The sequence below is a fragment of the Pogoniulus pusillus genome, chromosome 2 (assembly GCF_015220805.1).
Source record: "Pogoniulus pusillus isolate bPogPus1 chromosome 2, bPogPus1.pri, whole genome shotgun sequence".
Classification (NCBI taxonomy): Eukaryota; Metazoa; Chordata; class Aves; order Piciformes; family Lybiidae; genus Pogoniulus; species Pogoniulus pusillus.
Window position 1 is genome coordinate 16882456 of NC_087265.1, and position 23572 is coordinate 16906027.

At 45.1% G+C, this 23572-nt stretch overlaps 1 protein-coding gene across 3 annotated transcripts in view; it reads right to left on the reverse strand.

Annotated features, from left to right (window-relative positions):
- Positions 1 to 1147: 1147 nt before the first annotated feature.
- Positions 1148 to 23572, reverse strand: part of MRAS (muscle RAS oncogene homolog) — a 43655-nt gene continuing 21230 nt past the window's right edge. For all 3 annotated transcript variants that reach the window (XM_064157659.1, XM_064157652.1, XM_064157643.1), the window contains 5 exons: positions 19879 to 20089; positions 10949 to 11102; positions 7760 to 7859; positions 5240 to 5319; positions 1148 to 2107 (listed from right to left, as the gene is read on the reverse strand). In XM_064157659.1, the coding sequence (XP_064013729.1) occupies positions 2008 to 2107; positions 5240 to 5319; positions 7760 to 7859; positions 10949 to 11102; positions 19879 to 20071 (627 nt within the window). In that variant the 5' untranslated portion in view covers positions 20072 to 20089 and the 3' untranslated portion in view covers positions 1148 to 2007. The remainder of the gene's footprint in view (positions 2108 to 5239; positions 5320 to 7759; positions 7860 to 10948; positions 11103 to 19878; positions 20090 to 23572) is intronic.

Consider the following 23572-nt stretch of genomic DNA (forward strand, 5'->3'; position numbering starts at 1 on the left):
TCTCAGTTGACAAGGAGTGTTGCAACTTTGCTGAAGTCTATGGCCCATATCCAAGGTTCAAAGTCCACAAAGGGTACTTCTTTCCAGTATCCTCCTTCTTACTGCATCCCTGGAATCTGTCATCAGACATAAGGGGATGGAGGCAGCGTAGCCTGCATTACAGTAAGCAGCTTGCTGAGTGAGCCACAGCCATTTGCTGTCTTCTGGCTGTGATGAAGACTGAGTAAGTTAGGAAAACATTTTCATTAGCCTCACTCACCTGGGAAATAATCATCAGCCAAGTCTCATTTTAAAGGGTGGCCTGGCAAAGAGTCAAGAAATGAAATCTGGTGGCAAATAGATTGCAGAGACAAACATAAACAACTAAGTCTGTGATGATCCACCACCTTGAATGGATCTTCAGTGTTCAATATCAGGATTTTCTGAGCTCGACACATAAATCTCAGGAATTCACACTCTGACAATATTTTAAGTCATACCCATAAAGTATATTTGAATAGGATTCAAGCTAGTGAAATGCAAGTTGTTACTTTTAAATGTGCTTGGTGACCCTGTGAATGGAGCTGGTGGATTGAGTCCAGAATATAACAATTCATTAATGAAAGGAAAAATTGCCACCACAATTCTTGGTGCCAGGAAAGGTGTGAAGGAAGATGGGGCCCCACCAGGATGTGCTCAGCCATATTTCTGGTGCCACAGATGGCAGCTTACTTACATGGCTGCAGTTTTTTTCCCTTGCCTTTTTAGAAGGCATAAAGATGTTTAGTCTTTGCTGATTTCAGAGAGACATTTTAGACATAGCAGCCTTATGAAAAGACATGTCCCATTTGAATCATTTTCAAAACACCTCTTCCTTTTAAGTCACCAGCTCTCAGCAAAGAGGGGAGAAGAAGAAATGAAGAAATGGTGAGCCAAAGCCCATAAATGGTTTTTCTTCTCTGTATGTGTGAGATGAGCCTGGGAAAAGCAAAACAATTAATCTACTCAAGAGGAGCTTTGTAGGGAAAGGTTAAGGAATAATAAAGAGGGATTTAGATCGCACTGCTTTGCACACATTTATAAGGGAGAAATTCAACACCCAGATAACAAATTCAGTTCAGGTCTTACTTCCTCTCTCCCTTCCCTCCCCCTTAAAGATGACATACCCTTCCATTTGTAAAGCACTTTAATTTAAATACTTCCAGGTTAACAAAACACCTTAACTTTAACATGCCCCAAATTACAAAACAGAAACAGAACCTCTTGACAAAGGGGAAGAAAAAAAAATATAATCCAAGCCCAAACCTCCTTTCCTAAGCTGGAGTTTATGGTCTGTGAACTGGCTGCCTTCCAGAGTCTGACACAATGTCTGGAGCACCCAGAGCAGCTGGAATTCATTTTCTTCCTTCAAATCTATGCACTTTCATATGAAGTTGTGTTTTGGCACTGCTGCCTAAGAGAGAATTCAGTGCAAAAAATCTACCCCAGCCGTGTTTCTTTGCAACCCAACACTCACTGAGCAAACATTGAAAAAGGAGAAGAGGAGAGAAAAAAATATGAAGAAAAGCCCTTTCCCTTCCCCTACACATACACAAACAACTGTACCAAACCGGGGGGCTATTCAAGGCTGTTCAGAAATGTGTCACAAGGAGAAATGTTTGCAGAGAAAATCAACACCTTTCTTTTATTTTTCTCTGCCCCCTCCCCCCCGCTTTTTTTCCCCCCCTTTTTTCCCCCAAATAAACATCATGGAGGCCCCTGGAAGGCACTGGGGATGTTCGGGAGTCAAGGTCCTGCTTGTCCCTTCTGCCTCCCATCCATGTGGCTTCCACACTGGCTCCTGACATGCTGTCCCCCTGTGAGGGTCTGGACCCCCATGAGCCACCTCCTCTGAGCCCCAGCCACCATGGGGAGCCTGGAAGGGCAGTGGGGCCACCTGGGCATTGCGCTGCTGCTGCTCCTCGCCTGGGTCAGCAGTGGGTCAAAGGTGGGGAAAGGAGGCATCCAAGGCACTCCCACACAGTTCTGTCACAAAATCACACACTGGAGTTTGTGGGAGCCCGTAGCTCTGTCCCCTCGCCATTTGGTCTTTTTCTTCTTCTTCTGGCTTTTCTCTGGGATCTGTTGCCTGTTTTGCAAGACACAGAGGGAAACATAAGCACAGGAGACACAAGGCTGGGTCAGATATCAACATCCAGAGCCCTGGGCCACCAGCAGAATGGCATGTTGGCATGCATATGTACATTTGCATGTATATCTTCATATATGTACTCTTCCGCCACCTGTTACTTTTCATGTCACACAGCTAGTGAGAACTGCCTGCATTTGTAAGGAAGCAGGTAAGAAGCTACAAGCAAACATTAAGAGTAACAGCAGGGATATCCTTCCAGGTGACTCTACTTCTGGTTGCCCTGGGTGAACAGCTGCTTCCTTTCTTGCCATGGGGCTGCTCTGGGAAACAGGGATGCTCTAAGCAATGCAACGTCATCCACCACACTGCCGCTGATGCTCGTGAGAGAACAGGATGAAGGAGATACAGACTGCACAGAGAAGTAAACTCTCCTAGAAAGATTTGCTTGTAGTTGGTGGTGCTCTTAATCAGTTTCACTGCTATGAACTTGGCTATGGAGGGGGGAGGGGGTAATAATAACAATAATAATAATAATAATAATAATAATAATAATAATAATGAAAAAACAGTCTGCTGCTGCTGGAGCTCTGGCCTCCCCTGGAAATTGTGAGCACCAGAGCATGGAGACAGAGCTAATGCTGGAAAGATGCCCCTGGCTATCTGATGTTACAGCCGCCAGAACCATGCAGCTGAGAGCACTCCTGGCACCATGCTGCATCAGTCCCCATCAATCAGGTTGGTTATAAGCAACTTCTGAAATGTTATGGTGAAGGCTACTCCCTTTTCACTAATATAAGGCATTGTCCAAACGCCCAGTGGCAACGGTACCTGTTTGCAGCACCCACTCAGCTCAGCCATGCAAATTCAACTGAGGCTTTTTGGTTCAGACATCTGATAGGCAGCCTTTAGACTTAGATTTTATTGCAAGATAAATGATACAAACACTTTCAGCTTCTGGAGATTCAGTGTCTAAATAACCAATCCAAGAGTTTGAATATCTCAAAATCATCATCTTCGCTATGCATTATATCAAGGACTAAAATGAGACCAAGTTATCCAGACCAGGATGAGACATAGCTGTGGGACAAATCACTATGGCTTTAGTTTGTGTTTTTCTTACAGCCTCAGCTCCCAGATGCTTGCAACCACCTAAAAAACTCAACTTTGACTAATGATTTTTTTTTCTTCAGTGAGTATGAAGGCTGGAGGCATGAAAAGCATAAAACTTCAAAGCTCAAAGCTAGGAAGCTGAAATAAGAAAGTACTTTGAAGTTAATTTGGATAAACACTAAGCGACCACAAGCTGTTCACAGTGTTCTGGAACTGTTTCAGAGATCCAGAAAACCATGTCCTGTGCCCACTCAAGACTTCTGCTGTGACAGTCCTTGAGCACAGGTTGCTGCAGCATAAAAGGGCTATCATGAAATTTAAACTATCTGTTGGGCAGATTCAATCACTCCACTCCTTTCTGGATATTTCTAGATAGCCATTTCTTGCATGAAGATAAATAAAATCAGCCAAGTGCAAGAAGGACAAACAGTGACAACCCTGAACAAGCCTCCTCACGCTGCAAACTCATGTGGGTTTTGAGGACCCTCTACATTTGTAAAGCACTCCAGAAATGACAGAATTGCTAGGGACCTGTAAATTTACATTTTGTTGGAAAATGCTCACTTAATAAAAACAACAGTTGGTAGGTGATGCATCCTATGGCTGTGAACTCTGCAATGTCAAACAGGCAAGCAAAGCTGCACTGTGGCAAATGACCATCTAGACCACATGGCATCTCTTTGCTCCCTGACTTAACCTGAATCCCAGATGTTGTGAATATCTCTGGTGCCATGGAGGGTTTCACCTCACTGGCAATGACTTTTACAGTGACTACTCAGGAAACTGAGGTGCATCACCTGCTTCTGAGCTTATGGAGTGCATTTTCAGGGCTTTTTTTTTAGTCTGTCTGGAGTCACATTATGCAGAGAAAGCAAACAGAAGCTCACATTTTGGGGATGTTTGTTTTAATTTCTTGCCTACAGTAGACTAGATGGTGGTAAGAGCTCTCTGTAACATAGAGTATCTAGCCAGCAAACGCTGAGTTACAGAACAGTTGGGACACAGCTTGGGACATTTCCAACTCATCTCTGTACTTCTCCAAAGACTTTCTGCCCTCTGCTTTTGAGACATGTGCAAAGAGTGGGCAGTACCATCTGCTTATAATGGAGACTGACTCAAGACTGTGCTAAGATATTCACAAGTACAAATACTCTGTGGATAAATGCCTCATGGTTTAGTTGCTGAGCGAGGCACTTTGACTGCATGGTAGGAGGAGCATGACTTCAGCTCAGCATCCTCCAAAACATGAAAAACAAGGGCCTAAAATAATGTGATAGACAATTGGTGCCAGGAACCCAAATCTTGGACAGATCTGAGGTTATCAGCTGAGATACTGAGATGTGCTTTCAGCTCTTCTCCTGTAGGGCAGCTGTGCTTTTGGAAGGCAGACCCTTCCTGCCAGCAGCAGGAGCAAGGGTTTGCCCAGAAAGCAGGCGTTTGCTAAAGCAAGCAAAGGCAGTTTATGCCGAAAGTGGGAACAAGCCTCTGCAGTCTGAGGAGGAAACCTGTGGCTGACCCATTAGCTCATGCTGTTTTTCATACAGAGTAGTCTGATATTTTACCATTTAATGCATAGGAAATGTTGGAAGTTTGAGGTTTGTAGAATTTTTGCCAGTCCTTTTTAACCCCAGGCAACAAGAGATCTCGAGGGCAGAGAACTAGGAAAACCCAAATTACTGGTCTGGAGCTTTCCATGCCATGATTTTTAAAGCCGATCATTATAGTCAGCTTTGCACTGTTCATTGGATAATGTATTTTCATTATGGTCACAGCTAGTTCTTAACCTGCCTAGCACTGATGTCCTGCAAGGTAAGTGCTAGTGAGATGCCCTGCTAGGTAAGTGCTAGTGAGATCCCTATGCAGATGAATAGATAAAAAAGTTACAAACCCCAGAAATTTTACACCTGCAACCAAACCACCTGGCTCCTGCTCCCTAGAAGTTGGCTCCTGGCTCTCTGGACCAGGATTCCTGCACATCTCATTCATGGGCAGTGAGCAAGTGAAGAGACTGCAGCTTACCTTATTACCCTCACGAGATCATGAAAGGCCTTGTCAACATTCAGAGGTGGGTCCTTGGCGCTAGTTTCTATATAGGGAATCTGGAGAAGTGCGGCATGAGAAATTAGTAACAGCCTAAATGTTGGTAGCAAACCAAGTTCAAAATGAAAATCTCTAAAGGCTGGAGAAATTTTGTGCCTAAGAAACCAGGGCAACACAGGTAAACAAAGTGTTGTCATGACACTGCTATCAATACCTTCACTCTCACAGTGAGGTCAATGAGCACTTACAAAAGGTCTGGAGTAAGAACCAGACAAACCAGCTGCTATCAGAGCCCTGGGTTTAGAGAAGAATTATCACAGACTTCATGTCGTCAGATGTTCTCTCCCCCTAAGCTGTGCTTGCAGACATGAAAATAGCTGAAGGTTGTTGAAAGATGAGCACTTGCCAAAAATTCTTGCTTGCCACATTTTATTAAGACTACTGCATGAATATTTCATGACTACAATTCCCCTTCAGTGTAAAATGATCTTCTCCTTCAAAGTCTGACAGCCAGATGGGACCCCCTAGAGTGCTTGTCCAGCATGCTGGCAGATTTATAAAGCTGTCTCTGATAAGGTATTTTCATACACAGCCTTTTCCACATACAGATGGGTGTAACATGTTGTGTTGCAGTTTAGGTGTCCTGGCTCCTACAAAAATCATATTATTTGGGGAGGGGTTGAACCTGCCCTGACAAACTCCCGGTGTGGCTTGCCATTTAGGCTCAGCAGGCTGCCAACAGGTCTCAGCATTATTACTTTTTTTATTTACCTTCCTTATTTACTTTCCCTTCCCATTCTGTTCCTCCTACAGGAGGTGTTGCCTCCCTTTGGGCATTTCAGGACTGCTGGTATTAAAGGTGATTAGTGGAATAGCATGTGATCTACACCCATCCAAGACCAATTTCCTAGGCTAAACTATGGCATGAATAATCAGAGCTAATATGGTGGACCAGATGTATGGAGGCTTAACAACCCCATTACTTCATTATCTTTAACAAGCTCACTTCTTATGGACACCTGGATATGCTTCCTAATGCCTGACTTTGCCTTTTCACTTCAGGTGAGTGCATTTTTTCCCCTCATTATGAGGATTTCTCATTTCTCACCACTTGCACACACTCGCACACACAGCTGGCTAAGCTGTCAGCCCGCGGCTTGGATGGCAACACTCTGTGCTGGGTAAGGAACTGGCTGGAGGAACGAGCCCAGAGAGTGGTGGTGAATGGTGTCACATCCAGCTGGTGGCCAGTCACTAGTGGTGTCCCTCAGGGATTAGTGCTGGGCCCCATCCTCTTTAACATCTTCATAGATGATCTGGATGAAGGCATGGAGTCAGTCACCAGCAAGTTTGCAGATGACACTAAGCTGGGGGCAGATGTGACTGGGTTGGAGGGCAGAAGGGCTCTGCAGCGGGACCTTGACCGCCTGGACAGATGGGCAGAGTCCAAGGGGATGGCATTCAATAGCTCCAAGTGCAGGGTGCTGCACTTTGGCCACAACAACCCCATGCAGAGATACAGGCTGGGGTCGGAGTGGCTGGAGAGCAGCCAGACAGAGAGGGATCTGGGGTTGCTGATTGATACCCACCTGAACATGAGCCAGCAGTGTGCCCAGGTGGCCAAGACAGCCAGTGGCATCCTGGCCTGCATCAGGAATGGTGTGGTCAGCAGGAGCAGGGAGGTCATTCTGCCCCTGTACTCTGCACTGGTTAGACCACACCTTGAGTACTGTGTTCATTTCTGGGCCCCCCAGTTTAGGAAGGACACTGAGATGCTTGAGCATGTCCAGAGAAGGGCAACAAGGCTGGTGAGAGGCCTTGAGCACAGCCCTATGAGGAGAGGCTGAGGGAGCTGGGGTTGTTTAGCCTGGAGAAGAGGAGGCTCAGGGGTGACCTTATTGCTGTCTACAACTACCTGAGGGGTGGTTGTGGGCAGGAGGAGGTTGCTCTCTTCTCTCAGGTGGCCAGCTCCAGAACGAGAGGACACAGCCTCAGGCTGCGCCAGGGGAAATTTAGGCTGGAGGTGAGGAGAAAGTTCTTCACTGAGAGAGTCATTGGGCACTGGAATGGGCTGCCCGGGGAGGTGGTGGAGTCGCCGTCCCTGGAGCTGTTCAAGGCAGGGTTGGACGTGGCACTTGGTGCCATGGTCTAGCCTTGAGCTCTGTGGTAAAGGGTTGGACTTGATGATCTGTGAGGTCTTTTCCAACCCTGATGATACTGTGATACTGTGTGATACTGTGATACTTTGTGGACACAGTTTCACGATGGCCATAGCTTTGCTACAGTCTTGTATGCAGCAGAGATTCTATTTTTAATGATAAACTGGCCCTTCTGTGCAGTAGACTGCAGAGCTACTACTTGGTAGTAGTAAAAAATGTAATTGCAAATGTTAAATTGTAAGAGAAATGCTTTAATTCAGCTCCAAATGAGCAGAGAATTTAATTCTGAATGCCTGTAATGGGGCTTACAACAACCAATTAAACAATTCCACAAACTTACATTATGTTTTGTTGCCATTTCTCTTCCCTGTTCTCTTGTAATTTTTCGTAAATGCATTAGGTCAACCTTGTTTGCCACCAAAATCATTGGAAAGGACTCTCTGGAAAAAAAAACCACACAAAACCACCACCCAGTTACTAGTGGACTACGAGAGAAAAAACAATGAGCATAAATTTCATCTTTTGAAGCTGACATCATCTAACATTTTCTGCTACAGAAGTGCCATGGATGAGTTAAGATATCCAAATAGAGAGCAAATGAACACACATCAGCTCCCCCACACATAAATTTGTACTATAAAAATTTACTTGATGAGTTGCATGCATGCACAGATTCATCCTTATTTGCAGGTACTTCAGGGAATTAGTGGCATCATTTTTGCAATGCTTGATAATAGTTAAGCCTCAAGATCCAACCAGGTGAAGAAAGAACTACAGAATTAGTCAGGAAATGAACTGAGACAGTCAGATCTTGGGCAGGAGATTGGGACAGCTCAGTAATCGCATACTGTGGCAGCTGCTCATCATTGCAAGGTAATGATGTAAGGTGGAGAAACTGGTGTCAGTCCATGGCCTGGTCATCCACTGAAAGCTACTGTGGGAGAAGGAAAAATTGACTCCGGGAGCTGGTGTTTGGAGGGGCATCAAATAGGAGATAAAATGAGCAGGAGCAAAGATCCTCATCAGTATTACTCCAAGACAAATTGAAAGACTGGCAGTGGTATCTGCAAGGAGGCTGGAGGCAACCAAAGACTTTGGCTAAGCTTCCAGATGCTATTACTTACCATCTCCTGCCTCTACCCCCAGAGCAAAAATCTGATGAGCAACCATTCCTTTGTACCAAATTCATCTACCTCTGTAATAATACTCAGTATTTTTCTAATGTTACCAGGCTTGTAAGTGATTGTCACCATCCACTGCCTGAGAAAAGACCCATCTATTGACAGCATGTCCAGTGCAGGACTCCCCTCACAAGGTGTGTAGGTCCAGTAGAAATCTTCATAGCTGCAGTGATTAAACAGAACCAAGGCAGCTCATGCCACAGGAGGTCCTGGCAGTGCAGCTGCTGTCCACCCCAACCCACCTCCCATACAGGCGCCTGGCTGCATGATACAGAGTGCAAAGTTGTGCTGCAGGGCCTTTACCCACTGCTAGAAGGGAGGAGGTCCCTTCTGATAACTGGCAGTTAATGGCAATTTCTTATGTTTAAACTTTTCCTGACATGATTCCAGCATTCCTTGCTGTATCAGAGCTGATTTTACTGAGGTAAGGAACAGCTGGCTGTACTGATTTCTGCACAGAACACTTTCCTGCTTAACCCTGAATTTTCAAACAGCATTTTAATGTCATTTTTCGTCAAGATGATAAGGACTCCATCTTCTCTCTGGCACATTGCCTCATTGCTCTTGCTGGAAAAGTACTGCACTGCACTCTGCATTTTAAATGAGTCCTGCAGTTATTCATTCTGATAATGTGGCTTGGATTTAATTTTAATACCTGAACATTGATATATCTTGACTCTGATCATTCTGGAGCAAAACACTTGCTTGTCTGGATTATTTGATTTCTTTTTGGCTGGCAGCACATTGATAAGAAAGGGATTACATTTGGATGGTATCTCATTTGCCTTGTTTACTTCAGACATAAAAGTCTGTGGGGACTTTGTTCCCTGTTGTAAGCTGTATGATTGCTAGTTGGACAAAACGACTGTAGTTGGAAGTTTCACTGTAATGAAAATTAAGGAAAGAAAGAGGAGGAAGGCTTTGATGAGCTCTGCTAACACAGCAGCCTGCAATTCCTTTGGATTTTAAGATGCCAAAACAGGCTGCTAGCTTGAAAAGCAGGACAGTGCTCTGCTCGCAGCTATCCTCCCAGCCGGTCTGGGAGGATGATTTCTTTACTTGTGCTGCTTCTACTGCTGCAATTTCTTGAAAGAGCCCAGGTTTTGGATGAAGTGTTAAGATCCTCCTGCTCTGTGCTTCGGTGGTGTTGAGCAGAGAAACAAAAACAACTTCACCAGCCTGTTTCACTTCCTGCTTCTCACACGCTGGCTGCAGTGTTTGCACAGTGTACAGGGGGGTTAAAGTTTCAGTTCAGAGCAAAACAATGAATACTGCCTCTTATTTCCACGAAGTTAAATAAAGTAGATAAAACTGACATCAGTTTGGGGCAGGTTACAGGAAATGCTGTTCCATCTTCTTCAGCTTCCAGAAACAGATTTAAATTTGTCCCAAGCTGAGCTGGCAGTGCAGAAAAGACTGCTGTGATCTGGGAGGCAGACTGACTGATATTTTTCTTCATTTTGATGAAATCAAAGGGTGGGTTTTCCCTTACGTTTTACTCTTGTGGCCCCCACTTTGGATGCTTTACTGGAAGAGCTGTCAGCTGTGAACCTCACATGATATGAGTCCACCCTTCCTGTGAGGAAGTTATTCAGAGCTGTGAAAGGAAGCCAGCAATGAGGCTCGAACCCTCTGGTGGCTTTTCTTGATGACTTCCATAATTAAAACCCATTATGAATGGAAAAATAAGTATTTCAAAGCTGCAAACATATTACGGCTTATTTCACACCCCACCCAGGATTCATTGCCTCTTGAACTGGGGTGGGAAAAGGGAGTTATCTCTCAGATAAATTGGCAACTTCCCCTTGTTCTGTCAGGACTCTTCCTTCCATCATGAGGCGTTTCCCCCTTCAAAACACTTGTTCACAGCCTCAAATCATGCAAGGTTTGTTTGGCAGAAACTGAAGCCAGGGATAGGAGGATGCTGCCAGGACACACAAAGCAATTAGGTCCAAATGAACACTTGTGGACTCCCTGCTGGTGTTCCCAAAGTATCTGCCCTGTGCACAGAGCATCCTTCCTCTCTCCCCAGAGCCAAACTAGTTACCTTCAAAGGTGTCTCATCTGTCTTTCTCAGAATGCTTTGCCAGACAGTTCTATCAGAAGTTTCTCCCTTCCAGATCTCTTTTCACTCCATCATAACACTACTGAACTTTGTAATGCTGAAAGCACTACATGCATATTGGAAGGCATAAAACACTTCCTCAAACACAAACCCACACATAAGGATTTTCCCTGGGGCACCCAGGAAGTGAAAGACAGGACAAAGACATGCAACTGCCCATGGCACAGTCTCTAGTAGAGCAGTGGAAGGGGAGTCAGGCAGCACCTGGCTCCACAGCACTCACCTGTCCTTGACTCTGAGGATCAGCTGGTGGAAGCGGTCCACATGCTCAAAGCTAGCTTTGTCTGTCACTGAGAAGACTATAAGAAAACCGTCTCCAGTCCTCATGTACTGCTCCCGCATTGCGCTGAACTCCTCTTGGCCTGCAGTATCCAAAACTAGGACAGAAGAGATGAAGAATTTAGTTACTGTGAAGATCTGCATCACCAATGCGTCCTACATTGTCTTTCTTCCTCCACTGGGCTTGGTCCTCTTGCAGGCTGCAAAGGCTTTGCCAAAAGCAAGTTGGATGGACATGACGGTTTCTTGTTAAAGAACAAAAACTACTCCCAGACCCTAGTCACCACCAGGAGTCTGCACTGGAAATATATGGAAGCTGATTGAAACTGGTGGAAAAGCTTTAGGTGACTTGTATATCCTACAGAGCCATTGTGTTTCTATGCATTGACAATGCCTATATCTGTGCTCAAATCCTCTGAAACACCCCAGAGGCTGCTCCTCACTAAATTAAGCTCCTCTCTATTGTGACCATTACTCAATGGGTCTCCATCAGTCTGCCTTGCAGGAGGGGGTCCCATCAGCTAGCCCATAGACCATGTGTGGTGCAAGCTAAACCAGTCTCCTGGGAAAGCAGCATCACACACCAGTGATGCACACGTCAGTGTCAATTTTTGGGCCCCAGCTTTGTACGCAGCTAGGATTTTGACTGGCAGAAGAAAAACACCAGAAGAGTTCTTGGGTGTAGGTTATACCTGTACAAACACAGTGTGAGATAAAGTGCATAGAATCATAGAATCAACCAGGCTGGAAGAGACCTACATCTGCTGCCCAGAAGCAATAGTCCTAATACATTATTATATCCTAGAGGCAAACACTCTCATCACAACTGGAAACGCATCCCAGTCAACTGGGCTGGGTGGAAAAACTGATTCTGCATCTGCTGTACAGCCACAGCATAAACACCTGCCCAAAAGTGATGGGCAAAGCCCAGGGCACGGGTGGAAGGAGGCTGTGGCAGGAGTGTACTGCTGACAGAGCAGCAGGACTTGATCAGCATTTTTCTAGCCTGAGCAGGCCCACAATCCTAGCAAGATGTCTCCTCTAGGAGTAAGTATTCAGGCTACCCCGACTCCCATATGGACCCAGGATAAAGCCCACTTTGCTGCTGGTGTTACTTGATGAATTGGCACAGGGAGCCACAGGCAGACATGCTGTGTATCACAGTGCATCCCATGAGCCAGCCCATGCAGCTTCACCACGTATCTGGAGGAAAGGCAGCTACCCTGGAATGCCTGGAGACCTTACTTGGTGATGACAGGCCCTCTAAAGACTTCAGCTTCACTCGTTTGTCTGCCTTCTCTGGTCTTGAATGTGTTTCCCCGAGTCCTTAGGGTGAAAAGAGCTTCTACACTGTTGCAGAGACATTGAGATTTAGGCTTCTTTGCCAAGTAGCTGGAGCTTGCTGGAAAGGCACAAGTGTCTCTTTATAGCTTTTTCTCCTGCTTCTCCCCACTAAATCTAGGAAACAAAAGTCTCCATTTCAAATGCATCCAGGCTGTTCCTAAGGACTGTAGGAAAAAAAAGAAATCAAAGAGACTGCATATGCTGGTGAATTTCTGTCCCCTGGGCAGAACTGCTACCATGGAATAAGGCCAGGACCTCGTGGCTAGGATGGAAGAGGAAATTAATCCTTCCTACCCGCCCAAACTGCAAAGAGAGGCTGGGCTGCTCTCATCTGACTTCTGCACCAACTGGACACAATGGCAGGGCAGGGCTGAGAGCTGATAACTACCACGCACACAAACACACACTCCCTTCCCCTCTCCAACACACATACCCAACTTGTGATGGAGTGGGATAGCTTCTTGCAAGGAGTCAGGCTCTCTTGCCCTCCCTCACCTGAAGACAGAGCAGGTGTCTGAAAACAAGCTGTAGGCAGGAAGCTGGAGATGGATGTGCCTACATTGTAATTTGCTTAGGGACTTCCCCTTGCTCTGGCACATTTGCAAACCTTCCATGAAACACGAATAACACTCAGCTCTGCCTTGCAACCATCAATCCAGCCCCCAGCTGCTGCCCCTCCAAAGCTCTGCATCCCCTGCAAGAAGGCAGGGGACTAGCCCTGGATGGGAGGCTGTGGGGATACCCAATTCACAGCATGGGTCTGTGCTGTCACTCTTACCTCGTGCCTGGATCTTGGCCATGGCATCACACTAAACACAGGCAGAGCCACTGTGTCAGCAGCTGCTATTTAAAGAGAAATGACTTGCAGCATTCTTAGAAAGGTGAGCAAGTCCAGGCAGCATTTAAAATGGCACTTTGAAAATGCAAGTAAAAGATGTGCAGCAGTGAAAGTTATGGTTAATCTTAGGACTGGTTACTAATGCAAAGCTAAGTGCCATGTGGATGGCCAGAAAAAAATCCTCATTTTAACTTTAAATGTGCTCCTCATAAACACAACCTTCCCATCCTAACACTTCTGCACTATGGGAATTGTAAAGAATCAGAGGGGAGAGTGCAATGTGAATCCCTCGTGGCCAGGACAGGACCACATCCTGGAAAGCACCAACACCAAAAAAGGGCCTTATGCAAATGGCTTTGCTTCTGGTGTAATCTTGTGACACAGAAGCTTCGAGAGGACTCTTACATACAGAAATGGGAAAGCAGCAAAAAGAAATCTTGGGAAGCTGAAACTGGGAAGGTGATTTCACTGGCTTCCCAAACAGGTGAAGAGATTTAAGCTGTTAGCCAGCATTCACCTTCTTTTAAAATTCCTGATGAGATGCCAGAAACTATAGGAACAGTCACAAGCAGAGAAGAACTGTGAACTCTTTTACCCTCTGGTACACTTTGAAACAACAGTTGCTTCTTACTGGAAGTTGCCCCACTGGCAGTGCATAAAAGCCAATGTGGAGACAAGGCTGGACTAAAGCCCAATGGGCTTCCCCTGCCTCTTTCTTCCCAGAGCTGAAATCAAATTCATAGGCTGTGCAGTACATGGCCAGGGACTTCCAACAGCAATCTTGGTGAAGTTTCTAAAAACTTGGCTGAAGAAGTAGCAAGGAGGAGCATCAACAAACGTGTTTGGGGAAAAATTGAGGAGAGGAAAGCCAAGGACTGTATCTGACTAGGAACAGACATCCAAAGAGGGTAAAGTCATTTTACAGAGCTATCACACAATCAGCTGGAGACTAAACTAAGAGCAATTAGGCTGTAAGAGCCCAGCAGGAAGCTCTTCGGCTTCGCCAGTAAGAGATTGCTGAGGGAAGAGATGGTCTTTTCTGCTTCCCAGTGGATGTAACCCCAACTGTTGCAAAGAACTCATTGCTAATTGAAACCCACCCCCACAGAGCTCTCCACACCATCTTCCTGTGAATCTTGATGGGTTAGGCAAGAGTGTGGCTGCTTAGAGAGTATTTGTGAGCAGACATGGGAGCTCATGAATACATAGGAATCTGTTGGCCAAAATAGAAGCACTCAATGTTGTCAAGGATTTTATGTGGCAATATCTGTGCAACAGATGGTGCTGAAGAGGTATGAGGTGCACAAGCCAAAGCAGATGCTTCTCTTGGTCAGTGTGATGCTTTTGCTCTTTCCAGATAGAGCCCCACTGTCCTCAGCATAAGAGCTCTCCTTGGGGAAAAGCATGTGCTGGTGAAACACTGGAGCTTTTATGAGTCCTTCTTCTGCACTCTAACTAAATATCCAGGTGTTATAAGACAGAACACCTGAATATTTAAATTCTTGACTTTATTTTAAGGAGAGGGGCCTTCAGAAGAAAGGCTTTCACACCAATGAACTGAATAAAGATGCAAGCCCTTAAAGGAGTTCTTTCTCTGACAAAGGGCAAGTATTCAAAGCCTTATTTTCCATGTTGCAACATCAAAATTTTCCTAGCAGGAAAAAAATCCCCACGACTCAAGAGGAAAAAAACCTCTTTCAAGTTTCAAAATCCCAGTAATTAAGGGAGGAAAAATACCATACACACAAATACATGAATGAAAGTACAAACTTACTTTGAATATTACTTATTTCAACTACACTACCTGAAGTGAAAAAAAAAAAAAAAAAAGAAATTGAGTCACAAATCAATGATTTTTCTCCAAGTCTGAAATGACCTTTGATCTTCCCCTGGCCTCCTGTCTGAACTGTTCCCAAGCTTCCTGAAGAGAAAGGCAGGCAGCCTGTTCTGGGATGACTAGCAGCAAAAACCCTAGCCAAAAAGGATGCATGTGAGACGTGACCTCCTCTGCAGGTCTAGCCCAATGCAAGGACATCCAGGAACCGAGAAGGGCACTTGGATGGAAGAGAAATTAAATGGAAAACTGAAGTTCAGGACTGGGAAGAAAACTTCTAAGCAATGAGACTTTCATCTAAATCATACCAGGGCAACAGAGCACTGCTTCCTTTCACCTAACCCACAGGAACAACTCTGTGCTTTGCTGGTACCAATTGGCATGGCCTTGCTGACAGCTAAGAGTATAGTACAATTCATCAACATGCCCAAGCCATGCACTTGTGGCCATCTCTTCCTCTCTCCTCTTCATTGCCACCTTTTTATCTGTGCAGTTTATGAGCCATAAGGAATTCTGAAACACTGGGAATTTTTGCCATATTACGGTATGTCAATTTTGGCTTCATGCCCAGATTAATAATTCCAGACTGGCATTTTGCAGCCACACCAAAAGAAATCTTTTGCCAAGTGCTAAGTTAGCCTGAACACAAGAAACATCATACAAAATTAATAGTAACAACTCAGTTGGAGCAACAGTTCAAGTGGATTAACTCTGGCCTGCACATAATTCTGACCTGATGTGTCTATACAACACCTGCATGTGCATGCATTTATCCAAGTATGTCAACAATGTTGATTTCATCATGAGCAGCAGAGAACAAATGAAGATAAAATATGCAGAGAAAATTGGAGGCTGATCTTAAAGCCTTTTCAGGGTGGCATCACCTGAAAAAACGGGCTAGCCACAAACTGCCTCTGCATCCCTGATGCAGGCTAAGTGCCCTGTTCTACTCTATGGCACTTGCCCTTCAAACACTGCTTCTGTGGTCTGAGAAGTTGGAGTAAAGCTAACAATGAAGTGCTTTTGTGTAGCATTGGACTTGGCCACACCAAGCACAGATCACATAGTCTTCTGGGAGGCAAGGAACTATCACAGACTCTTCTTTGAAGAGACATGTTCAAGCCAGACAGCAAACATGTAAAAGAAGAGTCTGAACATAGGTTTGGCTCCAAGATATAAAATCTGAAATAAAAATCTATTCCATTTAAGTCTACTTTCAGTGAGAGATTTCAGCAAAGGGAAAAAATGCAAGTCAAACATTTAATTATGCTGCCAGTTAGTGGTATTGAATAAATGTGGGTGGAGGTCTTCATGGAGAGAAGCCAAATTCTTTGTGCAAGCTGGCTAGCTCAAAGGCTTTTTACAACATAATGCTGGTATAAATACCAAATGCTAGAGATGCTCTGTACAGAACTGTTTGAGCAACAGCCTGGAAGAGGGTAGGTTGTATTTTCTTTTCTTTCTTTTTTTTAATGATTTTTTGATGCCAATGGCCATGGCTCAAAAAAAAAACCCCACAACCCAAAACACGAAACTACAAGAACAAAAAAAAACCTCTAAAACTATTTCTGCAAACTTAGAAGTTTATAGAGTCCCTTACACTAAATCTTCACATGGTAGTCTCATCATCTAAAACTAGATCCTATTCTGGGGGTAGGCACCTCCTTCTTCCCATGAAGCATGAAACATCAACTTGTAAAGGATTCGGCCAAAGGACAGACAGAAATCCTAGAATTTATCATGATGCATCTGTACCTTTCCTATCATGTTTGTCCCTAATTTTATACCAGAAATGATTTGTGCAACCATGTGCAATCACAACAAGAGCAGCTGTCCAAGTATATGGTGACTGCCAAGAATGGCCTAGATCCCGACTAATCCTGTGGGAGAAAGGTGTGGCAGAAGCCACATGTGATAGTCTTTATGCCCTGTTTCTACCAGGTAGATGGTAAAGGTTCATGTGCTTTTCCAAGCAAGAATATTGCTTTTCTTCCACATCGGTAAGTTTGTGGATGACACCAAGCTGGGAGCAGGTGTTGATCTGTTGGAAGGCAGGAGAGCCCTGCAGAGGGACCTGGACAGGCTGGATGGGTGGGCAGATGCCAATGGGATGAGATTTAACACAGCCAAGTGCAGGGTTCTGCACTTTGGCCACAACAACCCCAAGCAGCACTACAGGCTGGGGACAGAGTGGCTGGAGAGCAGCCAGGAAGAAAAGGACCTAGGGGTTACTGGTGGATAGTAGGCTGAAGATGAGCCAGCAGTGTGCCCAGGTGGCCAAGAGAGCCAATGTCATCCTGGCCTGTATCAGGAACAGTGTTGCAAGTAGGACAAGGGAGGTTATTCTTCCCCTGTACTCAGCACTGGTCAGGCCACACCTTGAGTACTATGTCCAGTTCTGGGCTCCTCAATTCAAGAGAGATGTTGAGGTGCTGGAACGTGTCCAGAGAAGGGCAACCAAGCTGGTGAAGGGCCTGGAACACAAACCCTATGAGGAGAGGCTGAGGGAGCTGGGGTTGTTTAGCCTAGAGAAGAGGAGGCTCAGGGGTGACCTCATTGCTGTCTACAACTACCTGAAGGGAGGTTGTAGCCAGGTGGGGGGTGGCCTCTTCTCCCAGGCAACCAGCAACAGAACAAGGGGACACAGTCTTGAGTTGTGCTGGGGGAGCTATAGGCTGGATATTAGGAAGAAGTTCTTCCCAGAGAGAGTGATTTGCCATTGGAATGGGCTGCCCAGGGAGGTGATGGAGGCACCGTCCCTGGAGGTCTTCCAGAAAAGCCTGGATGAGGCACTTAGTGCCATGGTCTAGTTGACTGGATAGGGCAGGGTGATAGGTTGGACTGGATGATCTTGAAGGTCTCTTCCAAACTGGTTGATTCTATGATTCTAATTCCAATTGTTCAAAATTTCATGGCAGGAAAGAGGAGAAGCTAAGGTTTCACTTCCATGGCTGCAAGTTATCTGTGGGCACATGAACTCTGAAAATCAGGAGTTCCTAACATACCATTCAAAGCCACAGCTGAATTCAGTTCAGCTTGAATAGAGTCACTAAACTCCATTTGAGCAAAAGAAAGGTTTTGGTATTTTTCAGTAAAACAAAGGGTTAAGTTTCTGCTTCTTGGAAAAATCCTTTTTCCCCAGCTCCCACCTAGGTCAGGGTTGTTTTATTTTATATTTTTTTTTACTAAACAAAAATCCCAAATATTCAGTGAAAGCTACCTTTCCTCCTTTCCAGTAATTTACCAAACCAGGCTGTTTCAGCCAACAGCAACATGTAGAACAGCTGTTAGTGCTCTATCGGAACGTGGGGCATACCAGTGAAGATAACGGTTGCTCATTTTAGAGGACTGGATTCTGGGCTAAAAAGAAAGAATGAATTTCACTTACAGCACAATTGGATGTTTCCTTAACGGTGGCATTTTAAAAATAAAGGTGCACAGACATGCTCAATGCCATGATCTAGTTGACTGGATAGGGCTGGGTGCTAGGTTGGACTGGATGATCTTGGAGGTCTCTTCCAACCTGGTTGATTCTATGATTCTATGATTCTATATTATGTGATGGTTAATTGAGAGTAGGTATCTCTGATACAGATGACAAGACACACTGGGCATCAATTTCACAAATATTCCCTCATATTAGCTATCAGCTACTAACACATTTAAATGAACAGATGTTAGCCAGATTAGGAACTTTCAGTTTGTTTTGTTTTAAAATACTGAGTAAAGGCTGTTCTTTAAGGACCTTGGGGCCATTTGTACACAGTTGATAAATCTGATAAATCCTTAAGTGTGCAACTAAGAACTTACAGTCTTCAGACAAATCCCAGTTGTCTAAGTGAAATAAAAAAGTTGCTTATTTTTGTGCACTACCTAATTATTGTATAAACTCAAATGAAACTTAAAACATTTAACACTAAGATTCCTGTTATGGCTGTGATCAGTCTGTCTCTTGTAGCATAAATTAACAAGTTACAACTTCAGGGGCTTGTTCCTCACCTACAGAATCCCAAGTGTGGGGTGTTTTTGGTTTGGTTTTTTTTGTTGTTGTTGTTGGTTTTGTTTATTTTTTAATTGGTGGTGGAGTTTTTGTTTGCTTGGTTTGGGGTTTTGTGTGTGTGTATATGTTTGTGGCAATTTTGGGTTTGCTTTGTTTTCTGGGTTTTTTATTTGGTTGTTTGGTTAGGTTTTTTTGGTGGGGGGAGATGTTTTGAGGGTTTGAGTTTGTTGGGTTTTGGTTTGTTTTGTGTCTTTATTTGCCTGCTTGTTTTTAAATAGCAGTTTTTCTACAAAGAACTGAAAGATCTCGTTTATAGCAGCTCTCCAGGCTGGTACTCTACCCATATTTAAATGAAACAGGTAATTAGATATGCAAATAGCATGCCTGAATGATGTGAGTTAAGAAGTGTTACAATTCTTCCCTATCAGTGGATGACAGTTTTGATTCAATGTTCTTTCTGGTTATAATTCTTATTCAGTTACCCACTTGCTGCTATCTCCCAGGAGATGAGCCTAACCACAGTGAGGTATGATTAGCAATAGCCATCTCACAGTGCTATAATTCACCTCTTGCAGAAGTCTACTCCAAATGTTTATGATGATCTGTAGTTTTTTACTCTCCTGCCAGAAATGTTCCTGTGCAGAACTGGAACCAATGCAACTGGAAATGGAAGCTTTGCTGGAGATCAGCTGCAAAACACATGCATCAGCCCACAAGCCACTCTGAACAATAATTCTTGACAGCCCACAGTGGAGTAGGAGGGACACAAGGGGACAACATCCCGTGGGAGGCATTGAGGTCTATTCACACTTATGCTGAACTAGAAGTGACAGCAGACCACCTGAGTAGCTAGCTTACCATCAAGAATTGCCCATTGCCCATCTATTTCTGTGTGCTTCAGATAGGAGTCTTCAATAGTTGGGTCATAGTCTGGCACAAAGATCTTCTGAAAAAACTGAATGGTGAGAGCACTCTTCCCCACGCCGCCATCTCCAACCACCACCAGCTTGTATGTAGGGAGGTTTTCACTGGGAACAGCACTTGTAGCCATGCTTCCAGTGTGATAAACCTGCCAGAGAAAGAGATCATCTCCAATCACTCATTAGCAATGAAAAGAGGGCAGCATTGCACAAGGCAGCTTTTACCTGCTGCTAGGCAGTAAGGATGAAGGCAATACCTACATCCAAAGTCTTTCTGGACAGGGGCAGCAGCACCTACCCTCCCCAGCTACTCTACTGCAACTTAGGTTCATCACTTTGAAGTGCAGGCAACATCACCACGGTGGCATGTTTACTCCTGCCACACCTACAAGGATCACTCATTGTCACCAATTGTGTGTGCAAACTTTTATTATCTGAGTACCTTAACTGTAGTGCCTGAGCTCACACAACCATGCCAAAAATCATCCTGGCTCAGCATTGCTGTCAAACTCCAGATAATTTCTAGTTGCTCATGACCAAATCTCATCAATAAGTCAGAGCTGTGTTATTCCTCCCTGCTTAGTCCGAGCACAGCAGCTATGAAATGGTGTGTTACATCCTGGGGCTAGATCTGCAGGCAGAACCGGCAGTGATGAATGAAGCCAGAGTTAAAGGTCCAGTCCTGGCTTTGCTGGCAGACAAAAATGCACTCAGCTGCTTTCTTCTCCCACATTTGAAAGTCTGAGAAATACAAACAAGAAGGCAGCAGGCCAGAAACAACAGGTGGTTTTCATTTTGCTGTGTTTTAGAAAAAAGCCAACCAACAGGCAAAACTAAACCCCAGCCCCGCTGTGGCAGGAAGGCTGGTTTCTGTGGCTGTGACACAGCCCAGAGAGCCAGGAGAGCAGCTTCCCCTGCAGTGTGCTCACACCACTCCCTTCATCTAGGGGGACTTGGGAAGGAACTGACTCTTCAAAGAAAGAAGAAAAGCAATCACTGGCTGCAGCTGGGCAATGGCACATTTGTGTGGAGAAAGGGTAAGTGGCAGCCATTGCTGTCTGGCCTATTTCAACACTCAAAGGCATCCACCACTTATTTAAGAAGCAGGCAGGTGAGAGATTATGTCCACAGGCTGCAGAAGGCAGTTGCCTTCACCCTCCTGCTGCACATGAGCAACAGTGATGATCACTCAGATCACATGGGCAATGGATGGTCATCTTCCAAATCTGAATGACCACTGCACTTTTGGAGAGGTTTTTTTGAGAGTAAAAAATAGGAAAAAGATAAACCCCCAACACAAACACTGTAATAATGAGGCTCAAGAAAGGGCAGTTGGTTTCCTTGGTACTGGTTTTCTTGACACAAGCCATACAGTGTGGCAGCAGCTGTGGTGACTCTTTCAGCAGACACCTGCTCTCATCCATTTTGGTGTTGCTCATGTCCTTCAGGCTGCAGGCTCTGGCTGAAATCAGTGTTGAGGGGAGGATGAGGACCCAGTTGTGGAATGCCTGCTTTGCAGGAACCTCCATTAACTGTTGACATCCTTATCTGTATCCCTACCAACGCACACAACTTTTTTAGAGGCTTTCTCAATAACTGCAGGGATTTTTCCTCATTAAGAAGAGATCTTTAACTTTTCCATTCTTAGAAACCACTGAGAAGGGCCAATGTACTCAGGGCTACACTTGGCCCAGATAATAATTAGAAGCTGAGGCTGCAAAGTCCTGCAAAGTGCCAGTTAATCCACCAACTAATACAATTTTATTTCAGCCTGCAATATAGTCTTGGTTGGGTTTTGTTTGTTTTGTTGGTTTGGGTTTTTTCCCCCAGAAATTCTTTCATTTTAATACTTTCCAAACCAAACCAAACACTTTGACTCTTTATTTTAAAGAGAAAAGAGCACAACTCACAGTATCACAGTATCATCAGGGTTGGAAGAGACCTCACAGATCATCAAGTCCAACCCTTTACCACAGAGCTCAAGGCTAGACCATGGCACCAAGTGCCACGTCCAACCCTGCCTTGAACTGCCCCAGGGACGGCGACTCCACCACCTCCCCGGGCAGCCCATTCCAGTGTCCAATGACTCTCTCAGTGAAGAACTTTCTCCTCACCTCGAGCCTAAATTTCCCCTGGTGCATCCTGAGGCTGTGTCCTCTTGTTCTGGTGCTGGCCACCTGAGAGAAGAGAGCAACCTCCCCCTGGCCACAACCTCCCCTCAGGTAGTTGGAGACAGCAATGAGGTCACCCCTGAGCCTCCTCTTCTCCAGGCTAAACAATCCCAGCTCCAGTCTGATTTTATACTGAAGAAGATATCAGATTTCCAAGTTTATTTTCTAGTTTCTCTAGTCCCTTTCACCTAAACCACTGCTTCAGTTTAATCCAAATAATTGAACCATAAAGGCACTGGCTTGCAGGTCTCACAGACATTTCACAGCTCTAACCAACCAGCTTTTGCCCCCCACTACACATATGTCTCCCCCCATACATGTGAGTGCACAAAAGGAGACAAAATACAACCAGCTGCAAGTATTCACATTTGAGCTTTCCTTATGGAAAAAAAAAGATCCTCAGACCAAAGCAGCCTGTGGAGTTTGAGCCATAATCTAAAATATACCCTCCCAAAAAATAAGTCACCCCATAAGACCACCACTGAAATCACAGAAACGCCCAAAGGCAGTATCAAGATGCTGAAACTTGAGTGACTCATTGTGTGCTTTTTCTCTTTTCAAGGATGAGAACATGGCCTCCTTGCTACTTCTCACCTCTGGCCACCATACCATAATCCAACTGGTGCCAGCAAGACTTAACTCTGGGAGTGACATTCCCACCTACAGTCACAACTCAATGCTAAAAGAGAAACCCCTTCAGTGTTTTAAATTGGATGTCCCTTGCTCTATCCTCCCTTTCACCACAGTATGTATAAGGTACAGGTTGCACTTGAGGAACTTGTAGGCCTTGTAGTGTCTGAAGGAGGCCTACAGGAAGGCTGGGGAGGGACTATTTACAAGGTGTTGTAATGACAGGATGAGAGTAATGCGTTGAAACTGTCAGAGGGGAGATTCAAACTAGGTGTTTCTCCTTTACCAGGTCATTTATAGAATCATAGAATCAACCAGGTTGGAAGAGACCTCCAAGATCATCCAGTCCAACCTATCACCCAGCCCTATCCAATCAACTAGACCATGGCACTGAGTGCCTCATCCAGGCTTTTCTTGAAGACCCCCAGGGACGGTGCCTCCACCCCCTCCCTGGGCAGCCCATTCCAATGGGAAATCACTCTCTCTGTGAAGAACTTCTTCCTAACATCCAGCCTATACCTACCCCAGCACAGCTTGAGACTGTGTCCCCTTGTTCTATTGCTGGTTGCCTGGGAGAAGAGGCCACCCCCCACCTGGCTACAATGCCCCTTCAGGTAGTTGTAGACAGTAATAAGATCACCCCTGAGCCTCCTCTTCTCCAGGCTAAACAGGCCCAGCTCCCTCAACCTCTCCTCATAGGATTTGTGCTCCAGGCCCCTCACCAGCTTTGTTGCCCTTCTCTGGACATGTTCCAGCACCTCAACATCCTTCTTGAATTGAGGAGCCCAGAACTGGACACAGTACTCAAGGTGTGGTCTGACCAGTGCTGAG